This window comes from Elgaria multicarinata, chromosome 11 (assembly GCF_023053635.1).
Source record: "Elgaria multicarinata webbii isolate HBS135686 ecotype San Diego chromosome 11, rElgMul1.1.pri, whole genome shotgun sequence".
Classification (NCBI taxonomy): Eukaryota; Metazoa; Chordata; class Lepidosauria; order Squamata; family Anguidae; genus Elgaria; species Elgaria multicarinata.
The window spans coordinates 44535734-44549363 of record NC_086181.1 but is presented as its reverse complement, the minus strand read 5'-3'; the positions used below and the strand labels follow the sequence as shown (position 1 = coordinate 44549363).

Here is a 13630-nt window from a genome sequence, read left to right as displayed (position 1 = left end):
TATTATTTTAAATCCCCTTCATTTCATCAGGTCTACTCAAAGCAGGACCAACTTTGTAGTTACAATAATCGCGTATTCTTGCCCTGTTTACCCCCAACGATGCTTTCCAGCCCTTCCGCCCCGCCCTCTCTACACAGAGAGAGAGAGAGAGATTGTAAGCCCCTCGGGGCAGGGAGCTGCCAAACCTGTTCTTTTGTCCAGGGCCGTGTCCATCGATGGTGCTATGGGTCTGGCGATTGCCAGGGAGTGGTTAATCAAAACAGGCATGGATGGATACGTTTGCTGCTGTGTGACCCCAGACCTCCCCCCCCCCCCAGCAACCTGCGTTAAACTTTCTGTGAAATGGGTGTCCTCCTACCGCCGCAGATCCTGGGTAACAAAAACAACACGAAGAAGACGACCAGCAAAATAACTTTAAAAGTGCTACAAGTTTCAAAGAGTGCCTGATTACTCCCTTTCTCCTAATACGTTCCCCTTATTTCGATACCGTAAGGAGGGAAAGAGATAATAATGGTCAGAAACTAAGTGTATAATTAATTCAGAACAAAATAAAAAGATGACAGCAGCTTTACGTGGCAGGTTCCATGGTGTAATGGTTAGCACTCTGGACTTTGAATCCAGCGATCCGAGTTCAAATCTCGGTGGAACCTCGTTTTTTTTCTTTTCCTTTTTAAACAAATATTAAGAGTTTGTGGGTAGGAGTCCTTCTCCCTTTCCACCGCCTCCTCCAAATGCACACGACCGCACAAATTTCCAGCTTTGCGTCTCCCCTGGATAAAGTTGCTCAACCTGTTTCCTTTTTAATAGACAGCCATGACAGCCTCTCAGTTCTCGAGAGGACCTGTGGGGAAAAAAAGCAGGCGGCATTGCAAACTTTGGTGCAAGATGTGTGTTGCAATTTGGAAGTGTGATGCCATAGTAAACAAACAAACCCAGCACTTTTAAGCATGTGCAGAATGCCTGATCGCTTTCCTGCATCTGTTCCTAAAGTTTGGGGGTGCAACTCAAAAAGTGACACAGCGAGCACCCTTCCGATGTCCCATTTCCAAACGAGGCTTGGAGAAAGATTTAGAAATCTTATCTACAATATTTTTTTAAAAAAGGCACCGCCTTAAATCGAGGATAAGGACCTGGCCTTTTATTCCTGGGCTCTGGATTTTTATTCTTAGAAAGTAGCGGGATAAGCAACAAAATAAAAACGAACGGGAATACCAAGGGCAGAAATGAAAGTTGAAAATCTGGAGAAATCGTTAAATGCAACTTTGCAAATGAATAGATCTATATAAACAGTCAAGACAAACAACAAAACGCGAATGCATTGGTGGTTCAGTGGTAGAATTCTCGCCTGCCACGCGGGAGGCCCGGGTTCGATTCCCGGCCAATGCAAAGACATTTTTTTACTTTGCTTTAAAGGATTTCTGTAAATTTTCCATGTCTAATGATCACAAAATAAATCATTTCCGATTTCAGAAAAGGCGAACTTTTGTAGTTTCTCAACAGCCGGATATATAACTGATTACCCAAAGGGAAATGTATTTCTTTCATTACACTTTACATCAAAGTAGCTGCCATCAGTTGCCGAAATAGCTCAGTTGGGAGAGCGTTAGACTGAAGATCTAAAGGTCCCTGGTTCGATCCCGGGTTTCGGCAAATAGTGTTTTTTCTTCCACTTATTACAGGACTCTTTATACGGATCGGTTGTGCAAAAGCTGCTACTTATTTAGTACGCAGGTCAATGTTCTTAGTAGCTCCATTTTGCAACACAAAGCAGGATTAACTTTGCCTGGAATGGAACATATTTGAAAATACGCCATGCAAAAATGGAAGGCGAGTGAAAGTCTGTTGTTGTTTTAAAGTATAACCGTGTTAGCCTTCTGTTTACAAATTCAAGGGTTAAAGTGTAGCACAGCTACAGACTGTTTGAACAACTAAAACAGTTAATCTATAGGCGTGACACGTCTTACTTAAGTGTAAGCCGCTCCGAGAGCCTTTTTTGGCTGAGGAGCGGGGTATAAGTATGATAAATAAATAAATAAATAAAACCTTGAATATGTTTTGCAATTACAGAAAAAGGGAACAAACCGATATGAGACACAAACCATGGTCTGATACAGCATGGCGCTTGTGGTCTGCATGTATATCCATGCAATTTTTAAAGCAGCATCGCCATTCTCATGTTTTGTATGTCTGAATAAACTTTCAAGACCGGTATCAGTGCAGCACTGGAGAAAAGAAAGGAGCGTCAGGAGAAAATGGAGCAGAATAAGTAACAGCCCTCTAGGGTCTTTTTGATTTAATCTAGCTATAGGATTGCAAATTTCCCCGCGCAGGTAAACTTGGCCAGGAGAAAAGTAAGACATAGTCTTTCATACGACGAGGTGGCCGAGTGGTTAAGGCGATGGACTGCTAATCCATTGTGCTCTGCACGCGTGGGTTCGAATCCCATCCTCGTCGGTTAAAATTAGGAAATTTTAAGTTTAAAAACTATTTTAATGTTATGGTGTATTTGCAAATGGACTCACTGCAAATAAGTGGACTTTAAACACCAAAGCTGTGACAGGCCATGTTGGCAATTATTTTTTGCCACTGCTATGCCAGGCCTGGCTCTATTGACATTTTGCCTTGGAATATTTTGGGCAGAAGGCTTTTCCATTAAAAAAGGCGCTTTAATGAAAATTTAGGAAAACCAGAGGTCAATGAAGTTGCATGAATTAGCACCATTTGCTGGAAAAACCGAACACTCAGTTTGATAAACCCCATAGGTTTAAAACTGGCAATAAACACAAAAACTTGTGGGCTGGCAGCGGTGGGATTCGAACCCACGCCCCCGAAGAGACTGGAGCCTTAATCCAGCGCCTTAGACCGCTCGGCCACGCTACCTCGCGTTAGAAGCGTTGGGAAACTTATTTAAAAGTCAAATCTAATAAAAACAAAGTAACCGGTTTTGACTGCCCCAAAGTCCAACTTTTGAGGGCAAGTACAGCGATTTCATTCTTTCAGCGAGGATATGGGTGGCTCTTAAAAGAGCCGTTGTGTTAATAAGCTGCGCCGAAGAAAGCAGCACCTTCACTTCTTTTTAGGGGCGACCTTCCCCTTGGAGGGCTTAGGCTTGGCTTTAGCCTTAGGCTTCAGGGTTTTGGTGGGGCTCTTGGTTGTTTTCTTGGGCTTGGTGACCTTCGATTTCTTGGGGCTCTTGGCCAACTTCTTGGCCCCTCCGGCAACCGAGGCGGGCTTCTTGGCCACCTTCTTCACGCTTTTCTTGGCCCCCACCGCCTTCTTCACTTTCTTGGCCGCGGGCCTCTTGGCGACGGGCTTCTTGGCCTTAGCCGCGGCGGGCTGCCTCTTCTTGACCCCTGTGGCCGCCGCCTTGTCCTTGGTGTCAGCCTGCTTCTTGTTGATCTTGAAGGAGCCCGAAGCTCCCGTGCCTTTGGTCTGCAGCAGCGTCCCTTTGGTCACCAAGCTCTTGAGGCCCAGCTTGATGCGGCTGTTGTTCTTCTCCACGTCGTAGCCAGAAGCGGCCAGAGACTTCTTGAGGGCGGCCAAGGAGACCCCGCTGCGCTCCTTGGAGGCCGACACCGCCTGGGTCAGCAGCTCCGTCACGCTGGGCCCGGAGGCCTTGCGGGGCTTGGGGGCGCCCACCGCTGCCTTCTTAGCCGGAGCCTTCGCAGCTGGCGCAGCCACCGGCGGTACTTCAGTCATTTTTCAATCGATGCTTCCTCTTCCCAGTCACTCTGGAATCTGAACGCGCAGGAAAGAGCCTGCTATTTATAGGGGAGGAGCCGCGCTCTGATTGGTGCGCTTCAGGCAGGGCTCTCGGGCGGCCAGAGCCGGCTTCTGGTCCTTGCAACTTTGTGTTTCTTAATCGGAACAAAACAGCCAATTAATCAAAATCCCCTCCACGAATCGCTCCCGTTCCAAGCGGGACCGATGACGAGAATGTGGGCTTTCGGGGACCTGGTTTTCACGCTCAGGGGAAGCAAGACGGGTGTGCAAAAGAGGGGGGAACTCAGCCTCCGCTTGCTCCTCCAGCCTACAAATTTGTAAATTTTTGTTTTTCTCTGAAAATATCAAATACTCCTTTTAATAAGTTCTTATGGCAAGTCTTGAATAAGATACCCTGGAGGGTTTGTACCTCGGCAGAGAAGTAAGGGAGATTTTTCGGCTGATAAATTTATGGCAATCGCTTCCTTAATTGAGTTAAGTAACACACCTGATAACGAGTTTCTTACTTGTTGATGAAAATCTATAAGGATATTGGACATTTTTTAAGCCATCGATTTCTGGATTTCAAGGAAGGAAAACAAATACGTTGAATAAGAGACATGAACCTGTCAAAGTTTTTCTGTGAAAACTTTGGCTTTGGAAACTTCAGATTTTCACAAAATGTATGGTTGTTTTCCTTCCGAAATACTCAGGCTGAATTTCTGGGTAGTCTGGACATTTGATGTATAGTAAATACATGTATTTATTACCTGCATTTCTCTACTACCAAATAGCAGACACTCTCTGGGCGTTTCTCAATTAAAGTTGAGCATGGAATCATCATCATCATCCAATGTAAATTATTAGTGTGATCCAATATGTGTTTACAAAAGACTTAATTCCCACTGAATGCAGTGGGATTCATTCCCAGGTAGATGTGCATAGGATTGCAGCCTAAACCAGGCACAGAATGAAACCAAAGTAAAACTACTACAAGGATCTAAACACAATTAAAAGCAAAGGAAAACTGAAAGACTAAAAAGCAAAGAAGAATAAAAAGTGTTCATCTAGTGCAGAAAAGACCACAGTATAGAATCATAGAATAATAGAGTTGGAAGGGGCCTATAAGGCCATTGAGTCCAACCCCCAGCTCAATGCCAGGTGAGCCCCACTGGGCAAAACAGAGGTGCCACCACTGAAAAGGCCCTTTCTGTAGTAGTCATATACCTCACCTCATTCAATGGTGGTGTCAGAAGCTTTAAGGTCCTGGACAGCCCAACTAGTTATATAGTGGAGAAGAATCCCCTTCAGGTAACCTGGCATCCAGCCAAACTGGCCATTCATTTTTCTCAGAAAAATAACTTTTCAGCAGATTTATTTTGAATGGAAGACACTAACACAGACCTAAAAGGTATCTGTAGTAATAGAAAAAGAGGATGAGGTTTGTGCATCTTGGGAGAGTAACAAAATTGTCTGCTAAAATTGTTTTGGCAAGTTTATAGAAAAAAAACAGAAGATGGTGACCATCCAAAGCAGGACACAAAGAAAAGAAAAATGTTGTCATGATACAAAATTGCCTGACATATTTCAGTCTGTTTCTTATTTTGAGGCCTTCTTCAGAGGGCTGTAACATTAATAATAAAATACAAATGAGACAACACATATGATAAAACATTTTCAAAATAGATTAAACAAACAAATTGCCCTGAGGGCCCGTGTTACTCTCCTTTGACATTTGGCAAGTTTATAGACTACAGTCTGTTGTTATGATTGCCTCCAAAAAACTGTGCGGACCACAGAGGGCAAACCATAGATGCTTTTGGTTATCCTATAGTGCAGTCCTATGCATGCCTACTCAGAAGTAAATTCAACGGGGCTTCCTCCCAGATAAGTGGATATAGGATTGCAGCCATAGGGCTCAATTATATGCATGAAAAAAAAGTCTTACAACTCCCAGCATTCCATGCTGGCTGGGCCCTTGCCCTCTAAAGGATGTGTTTTGGATGATGATTTCTATATTTGAAATACCGTATTCTCCCTTATGAGCCTGCTCATACTTTGAGATCTTCTGGAGAAGCCCTTCTTTCAGTCCCACCATCTTCCCAGGCAGCTTGGTGGGAACATGGGAGAGGGCCTTCTCTGTGGCTGTTCCAGTGCTCTGGAACTCTCTTCCCGGGGAAGCTAGACTGGCTATGTCCTTGATGGGCTTTCAGAAGCAGGCTAAAACTTGTTTCTTCCAGCAGGCCTTTGGAGAATAATCTGGTCCTCCTTCTGTGTTAATGACGTATAATTTTGTCATGTATTTTAAACGTTTATGTTATATATATATATATATATATATATATTGTACATTTCTTTTCCTAGGTTTTACAATATATGTTTTAAACTTTGTAAGACCGCCTTGAGGCCCAGTATTGGGCAAAAGGCGGGATTCAAGTAAATATAATAATAATAATAATAATAATAATAATAATATATTGCCCCAAACACAAAGCTCTCTAGGTGGTTTACAAAGATTTTCTCTGCCTAATATGAATGTGTGTTGGTCATAAAAATATAGGTCCAAATTTCTACTTAGCCATGGAGGCGGCCTAACTTACTTCAAAGGAGTTTTTATCAGAATAAAGATAGAAAAAACAGCATTGTATAGTAGTTTGACTTTGGTGAAATAGGCTTGGGAAGATCAGTGTTCAAATATCTACTCAATGAGTAACCTTAGACCAATATTTTTTTTTCAAGCCTAATCTACCCTGCAAGAGAATAACACTGCACCTGAGTGATAAACACATAACAAACATACTATAAATAATAGAATAAATAATATGGCAAACAAACAAGCAAACCCTGCAATGAAGTGAAATCAACAGTTAATTCAGTGGCAATATACCACACCAAAGCACAGTGTCATACAATGACTCATGCAACAGAATGGCCCAACGTAATTATCCAATCAAAGAGGCAAAAATGCAGTAAAACGCAGAAAGCAATAATTCTAGAGTGACGATATGGAAAGGAGGACAGGGCTCCTGTATCTTTAACAGTTGTATTGAAAGGTGAATTTCAACAGGTGTCCTTTGTATGCATGCAGCCCCTGGTGAAATTCCCTCTTTATCACAACAGTGAAAGCTGCAGGAGCCCTGCCCTCTGTTGTATCTGGCCACTGTAGTATAGCTCCTGCAGCTTTCACTGTTGTGAGGAAGAGGGAATTTCACCAGGTGCTGTAAGCATACAAAGGACCCCTGATGGAATTCCCTTTTCTATACACTAGATACTCTATCTATACACTCCAATACTCGTAGGTTGCCATAGAATTAAAGCTCCAGGTTGGTGCCAAAGTTAGTTTTTAAGATGATTTACAGAGCCTTCCTATTTATGTTTACTCGGAAGTAAGCCCCACTACTTTTAGTGAGTAATTGTGCAGGGAATTGAGCCCTGTCTACCAGAATTGTGATGTGCTATTTTACAGATTGGAGGCTTTAGCTAGACTGGACTGGACTTGAACAATACATCCTTAGCAATGATTAATCGATTGGAAGTAAAACCTCAGCCAGGTATACTTCTCTATAGCAATTTCCTCGTTAGTATAGTGGTAAGTATCCCCGCCTGTCACGCGGGAGACCGGGGTTCGATTCCCCGACGGGGAGATAGATATGTTTTGTGGGGGAAAGAAGAATTGTTTATTTTAAAAGTCATATTTAAAGAATCTACACAGAAGCACATTATGGACAATAGCAGAAAAGGTCGACTTCATGAGGATTGGAGAATCTTTTCTGCTAGGCGTGGTGAAGACGCCAAAGGAGCGAGGACGCATGGTAGAGATTTATATATAAAAAATGTCTTGTGTGAAGGGAATGGATAGGGTGATATTTTTCACTTTGTCTCATGATACTCCAGAACTCGGGTATGAAACCAAATGACAGTACTTCCCGAAGACACAAAGAAAATAGCGGCTCACATAATGCGCAATTAATTTCTGGCATTTCTCTCCCACAGAATATGGTGATGGCAATTAATTTAGATGGCTTTAAAAAGGGATTAAGAAATTAGAGTTTTGTAGAGTGACATTAGCCAAGATAGTGAAATGGAAACTCAGTGGCAGTGTACCTTTAAATGGATATTGCTGGAGCTGGGGGCAAACAACAGGGCAAGACTGTTGCCCATTTATGAGAAACAAGTTTCTGGGAGAAAAGGTTCCCCCCCCCCCCCCCCCAGGTTATAAAATTTATGTAGAAAACTTTGGCAGCGGTGGGATTCGAACCCACGCCCCCGAAGAGACTGGAGCCTTAATCCAGCGCCTTAGACCGCTCGGCCACGCTACCCACAATACTAACCTCTCTTTCTTTATTTTTTATTTTCAAGATTGCTTTTCTGTTTTGTTTTGTTTTTGTTGATCCACCAACACAACATACGTGAAGCTGCGCCTTTCTCCTAACATTTACTCTACGGCTTAGTCGCCTCACGCTATATGCGTTTAGATGATACTGTGTTCTGATTGGATGAAAGAAAAGGTAGTTCATTATTGACCAATCGTATTCCAGCGCGGGGATTTTAAAACTCCTTTGTTTTCTGCATAGGCAATTGTTCACGAATTAATACTATGATGATTTCGAGACCACAGCCCAATGTACTGCATACTAGCAGATCGGCTATGTAATTTAATACACGCATCTTGCAGTCTCGTGCTACGATTTTATTGGGAATTGGATTTTACGTGCTTAGAATCGGAGAGTTTAATTAAGGGACTTTCAGCTCTTGCATATTCATGATGAACCCTTTGCTCCAAAAGGAAATTGTATTCTGGCGGAGCTGTGCTTCATAAACAGGTTATAAAATATCTACAGGAGAAGCACAGGGAAAACCTAAGAGAAAGATTTGAGATATTGGTTCTGCAAACCTCGTCCAATCCCTGCACAGCGCTCTGCAAATCATGGCCAATCACCGCACAGCGCGGAAGATTTAAATCGAGTAAATGATTGGTTGCTGTTTTCAGCCAATCAAAATCGCGGAAGTAGAGTATAAATAAGGCGCCAGTCACTCATCTCGTTTAACTGTTCTTGGCTGTTTCACGAAAGAGGGAGTCCTGATAGTTTTGAGTCTCTTCGAAGCTTGACTATGGCTCGTACCAAGCAGACGGCTCGCAAGTCCACCGGCGGGAAGGCGCCTCGGAAGCAGCTGGCTACCAAGGCCGCTCGGAAGAGCGCGCCGGCCACCGGGGGCGTCAAGAAGCCTCACCGCTACCGCCCTGGGACGGTCGCTCTCCGGGAGATCCGCCGCTACCAGAAGTCCACAGAGCTGCTCATCCGCAAGCTGCCTTTCCAGCGCTTGGTGCGAGAGATCGCGCAAGATTTCAAGACCGACCTGCGTTTCCAGAGCTCGGCTGTGATGGCCTTGCAAGAGGCCAGCGAGGCCTACTTAGTTGGCCTTTTTGAGGACACCAACCTGTGCGCCATTCACGCCAAGCGAGTCACTATCATGCCCAAGGACATCCAGTTGGCTCGCCGCATCCGCGGAGAGAGGGCTTAATGTGCTAAACTCGTTTCCTAACTTACAAACCCAAAGGCTCTTTTAAGAGCCACCACGTAGTCACAAAAGCGCTGGGAATCTGCTATTTCTTACGGCTATTGCAAGTGTCAGCTATAAAAAGTGGGCATAATAGAGGTGTATAAAATGCCACAAGATTTGTTTTCACAGCTTTTGGCCTATTTGATAATACCTCACTAGATAAAACGTGGTAAACTAGTATTTACCACAGAAATCCTAAGTGGCACGAAGTCATTTTGTGCTTGGTGCACAATAGGTTTAACTTTGAAATGAACATAGTTGGTAAACTTCAGGTGATTCAGTTAAGGCTGATCTCTGTACAGATACAGAGTTAGAAGTTGTAGGGAAAATGTAGAAACTAAAGCCACGCTTAGTTAATGGTTGGGAGGCAGCTACCAAAAGGTTTTTCAGTGCTACTGTGCTGGAGAGCGCTAGTAAGATTTTAAACTTAATTTACTGGAGATATCCAGCCTAGACTTTCTTTAAAGAGCAGCTTCCTAGAGAGCTTTCATATAGTTGCTAATAATAACTTATTTCTTACTAGCCTCTCCCTCTGGATCGAGGCAGGGAAGTGGATTTTGCTTTTAACAGCTAAAGAAATAACTTAAATGTTTTCCTTACTCCTTACCTTAGGATATAAAAAGCCAGGTTCTTCTAATTTTGTATTAAAATTGTACCTCACTGTTAATAATGTACTTAACACACCAGTCTTCCATAGGAAAATCTTTTCGACTAAAACGAAAACAGTTGGAAGCAAATAAGGATTAAGGCCCCTACTAAAATTCATATTCAATTATATCCATACAGATTTCCAAGTACATACTGCTCTTTTAAAGAGAATGTGGGTGGCTCTTAAAAGAGCCTTTGGGTCTTGAAAAACGTATCACTTCCTCTCAGGGAAAAATTACTTGGAGCTGGTGTATTTGGTCACAGCTTTGGTGCCTTCGGACACGGCGTGCTTGGCCAGCTCCCCGGGCAAGAGAAGGCGCACAGCGGTCTGGATCTCCCGGGAGGTGATGGTGGAGCGCTTGTTGTAGTGGGCCAGGCGGGAAGCCTCGGCGGCGATGCGCTCGAAGATGTCGTTCACGAAGGAGTTCATGATGCTCATGGCCTTGGAGGAGATGCCGGTGTCCGGGTGGACCTGTTTGAGCACCTTGTAGACGTAGATGGAGTAGCTCTCCTTCCTACTCTTCTTGCGCTTCTTGTCCCCCTTCTTCTGGGTCTTGGTGATGGCTTTCTTCGACCCCTTCTTGGGAATGGGCGCGGACTTGGCGGGCTCAGGCATCCTGAACAATCACTTCCTCGCTCCACAGCGCAGAGAAAGCTATGATTGCGATGACCGACCTGTGGCCTCTTCTATTTATGCCCAGTTTTATGCAAATGAGCTACTCCAGCCTCTTCCTTGCCTATTGGCTCTTGAAACATCCAAACAAAGGAAATTTGAAATGCTGCATTTCTATTGGTCAGAAAAACCCATCTACGTTATTGGTTTAAGGGTTAAACTTCCTATCGGTTATATTTGGAATTCACAATCTTATTGGTCACCGGGGAAGTGTACTGCTTATCCAATCACACTTGACAATTTGAAGCCACAGACGAAATTAAGCAAATTATTGCAGGGAAGCGTATCGGTGCGTTAAAGAGAGAGAGAAATGGAGTCACCAGTTTTCAACTAGCGATAGTTTTAAAGTACATTTTATCAGTTATTACTCGGGTAAGTAAAAACTACCAGGATTTATTTTTCTGTTTTGATAAATGAGGAAATCTCAAATGAAAAGCGTCCCCCCGCTCTGCTAATAAAGTTCCTGACCAGTTTGTTCTTCCTTAGGGTGAGTCTTTGCCTTTTTTATTGCACTAAAAAAAAATGGAAGATTGCACATTTCGGTGGGGAACGCTTCGCTCTGATCTCCTTTCACACATTGGTTTGCGTTTGTCCACAAAACCTCTGCTCAACTATATATTTTTTTAAAGAGCCTTTCTCTGAGTTTTGTTTTTGAAGGCTGAGAGGAAAGGAGTTGGAAGGCGCCCAGCAGCCTCTTTATGGGTGGGGGGGATTCAATCTTAAAGTGCACAGTGCAACTTTCTATCACAAATGAACGAACCCCTAGCTTCCCCCCCTCACTTTGAGAAACATATCCACCGTACAATATACTATGTGTCTATTAAACAAGTAAGCGGCATTGGTTTCAATGGGAGTTACCCCCAGGATCGTATCTAAGGGACTTTGGAGAAGTGTGTGCGTGTGATGTACACACGCACGCTCATTGCAGCGATCGTCCTAACAAGGGAAACAGACTTATTTTTCCCTCTTGCCGAATTACAAGTTCAGGCATGTTTTGCAGGAGGGTGGCGATGCTGAATATGTACCGCCAGGAATCTGTGATACTAATGCTAATACGTTTGGTAAGTGTTTAAGATGTTAACAAGAATGACAGGTTGTTTATCTGTAACTGTGGTTCTTCAAGTGGTCGTCTGTGATGCAGAGACCACGAAGAATCTGTAACTTTTATTTAGGTTTAGTAATTCCGTCTCCTACGGAGGAAAACGAAAATTAATGGAGATGCCGGGGATCGAACCCGGGGCCTCATACATGCAAAGCATGCGCTCTACCACTGAGCTACATCCCCACCTCTGTCGAGCGGAGGACACACAACCTATTTAAGAAAATAGCCCGGGGGGGAACCAATTAAAATTCTAGGTTAATAACAATTGCTAGGCAGCACTGAAGTCTCAGGAAGGGGTGGATGGAAACCTGGGAAAGTTTCCTTCTTAAATCCGGTTAACGGGACAGCCCCAACTCCTTAATATTTGTAGCTCTCTTAAATTGAAAACATACTTTTAAAAATGTTATTTGAAAATTATAAGTCATTTAACAGCTCCTTCTACGAGGATGTGGGTGGCCCTTAAAAGGGCCTTTGTTACACTCCCCGCAAAGAAAACGAAAATTTAGCCGCCAAATCCGTACAAAGTGCGGCCTTGGCGTTTCAGGGCATAGACCACGTCCATGGCAGTCACGGTCTTCCTCTTGGCGTGCTCGGTGTAAGTTACAGCGTCACGGATGACATTCTCGAGGAAAACTTTAAGGACGCCACGGGTCTCCTCGTAGATGAGCCCAGAAATACGCTTCACGCCCCCGCGGCGAGCAAGACGACGGATAGCAGGTTTAGTAATCCCCTGGATGTTATCACGAAGCACCTTCCGGTGTCTCTTGGCGCCGCCTTTCCCCAGCCCCTTCCCGCCTTTGCCGCGACCAGACATCCTCGAGACCCAACAGCTACAAGAACTTTTCGAAAAACACGATGCGCCTCCTGCGGTTGGATTTTTATAGCTCGGAATCCGACCAGAGGGAAGCCTACAGTAGTATCGGTTCGCGCCTTTTCTTACTAGCTAAACGGGGAAATCGCCTCTTGGTCTTCATAACGTGTCGTCTGAGCGTCTTTTTTATTTTTTGGACCGAAGAACAGCAGACAAATTCTTTTCTTCCAATAACATTCACCCCAATTCCCTAGAAATTGAATTGCTGGGAATTTATATTCAGTCATTCCTTTCGAAAAAATGGAATAAATGTTGTTACGTTGCGCAGGAGGCTGTACACCACTTAATATTTAAATTTACCAGTCAAATTAGGGCGCAAGGATTAGAATGCTAGTTTATTTTATATATTTTTAGTATTTTATTTTAGTATTTTAAGGTGAAACCTTCACAAAGTGGCATATATAAAACCTTAAAAGAGCTATATATGTCATCATAACTTCCGATGACACAATAAACTAACCATGTTTTAATCTTTTGTAAACTGCCCAGAGAGATTTGGCTATGGAGTGTTATAGAAATGTAATAATAATAATAATAATAATAATAATAATAATAATAATAATAATAATAATAATAATTTCCACTACTGCTACAAATACAAGGATTCCAAAATCCACAGTAGGGCAATACCTTTCTTAGGATCATTATTATAATAAATATAATAATAGGATCAATCAAAATATGAGAAAGTAGTGATCAAGCTTTAAAGTTCTCCAGAATTAAGGCAGGAAGTTAAACAAAGCAGTGGTGAAAGCAGGGTGGAGGATTCTAATTACACTTCAGGATACTGGGACAAAGAAACTCAGGCAATGGCCAATTCACAAATTAAAATAATATATAAAATCCAACAGTTATCAGGAACTGCCTCCAGCTTTAATAAAAACACAACAGTTCCTTGTCAGGTAGAGAAATATAGCGGGGGTTTTGGTGTAAATATTAGCGAAGTTGGAAGTTAATCTGAGGTAATGCACTAGGTAAAAAAATAAAAGTTGAAAGGAACCAAATTGGGTAGCATTACCTGGTAGTTGAAGGAACTTTATGATTTGAAGTACCCACATCTGGAAAGATGGAT

General features: G+C 43.1%; 4 protein-coding genes and 8 non-coding genes across 12 annotated transcripts; 6 read left to right on the top strand and 6 right to left on the bottom strand.

Moving 5' to 3' along the window:
* The first annotated feature begins 578 nt into the window (after positions 1–578).
* On the top strand, positions 579–650 carry TRNAQ-UUG (transfer RNA glutamine (anticodon UUG)). The gene has a single exon. It is a non-coding gene; the product is annotated as a tRNA-Gln (tRNA).
* Positions 651–1315: 665 nt separating this feature from the next.
* On the top strand, positions 1316–1386 carry TRNAG-GCC (transfer RNA glycine (anticodon GCC)). Its single transcript has one exon. It is a non-coding gene; the product is annotated as a tRNA-Gly (tRNA).
* A 191-nt stretch (positions 1387–1577) lies between these two features.
* On the top strand, positions 1578–1650 carry TRNAF-GAA (transfer RNA phenylalanine (anticodon GAA)). Its single transcript has one exon. It is a non-coding gene; the product is annotated as a tRNA-Phe (tRNA).
* Positions 1651–2372: 722 nt separating this feature from the next.
* Positions 2373–2454, top strand: TRNAS-GCU (transfer RNA serine (anticodon GCU)). Its single transcript has one exon. It is a non-coding gene; the product is annotated as a tRNA-Ser (tRNA).
* A 344-nt stretch (positions 2455–2798) lies between these two features.
* On the bottom strand, positions 2799–2880 carry TRNAL-AAG (transfer RNA leucine (anticodon AAG)). Its single transcript has one exon. It is a non-coding gene; the product is annotated as a tRNA-Leu (tRNA).
* Positions 2881–3066: 186 nt separating this feature from the next.
* LOC134406805 (histone H1-like) lies at positions 3067–3704 on the bottom strand. The gene has a single exon (XM_063138397.1). The coding sequence runs from the start codon at positions 3697–3699 to the stop codon at positions 3067–3069; it is 633 nt and encodes a 210-aa protein (XP_062994467.1). The 5' UTR covers positions 3700–3704.
* A 3570-nt stretch (positions 3705–7274) lies between these two features.
* Positions 7275–7346, top strand: TRNAD-GUC (transfer RNA aspartic acid (anticodon GUC)). The gene has a single exon. It is a non-coding gene; the product is annotated as a tRNA-Asp (tRNA).
* Positions 7347–7939: 593 nt separating this feature from the next.
* On the bottom strand, positions 7940–8021 carry TRNAL-AAG (transfer RNA leucine (anticodon AAG)). Its single transcript has one exon. It is a non-coding gene; the product is annotated as a tRNA-Leu (tRNA).
* A 790-nt stretch (positions 8022–8811) lies between these two features.
* Positions 8812–9225, top strand: LOC134406813 (histone H3). The gene has a single exon (XM_063138406.1). It carries the CDS (start codon positions 8815–8817, stop codon positions 9223–9225), a length of 411 nt encoding a protein of 136 aa, XP_062994476.1. The 5' UTR covers positions 8812–8814.
* A 922-nt stretch (positions 9226–10147) lies between these two features.
* LOC134406809 (histone H2B 1/2/3/4/6-like) lies at positions 10148–10551 on the bottom strand. Its single transcript, XM_063138402.1, has one exon. The coding sequence runs from the start codon at positions 10526–10528 to the stop codon at positions 10148–10150; it is 381 nt and encodes a 126-aa protein (XP_062994472.1). The 5' UTR covers positions 10529–10551.
* Positions 10552–11798: 1247 nt separating this feature from the next.
* Positions 11799–11870, bottom strand: TRNAA-UGC (transfer RNA alanine (anticodon UGC)). Its single transcript has one exon. It is a non-coding gene; the product is annotated as a tRNA-Ala (tRNA).
* Positions 11871–12180: 310 nt separating this feature from the next.
* On the bottom strand, positions 12181–12517 carry LOC134406810 (histone H4). The gene has a single exon (XM_063138403.1). The coding sequence runs from the start codon at positions 12499–12501 to the stop codon at positions 12190–12192; it is 312 nt and encodes a 103-aa protein (XP_062994473.1). The 5' UTR covers positions 12502–12517; the 3' UTR covers positions 12181–12189.
* Positions 12518–13630: the final 1113 nt, after the last annotated feature.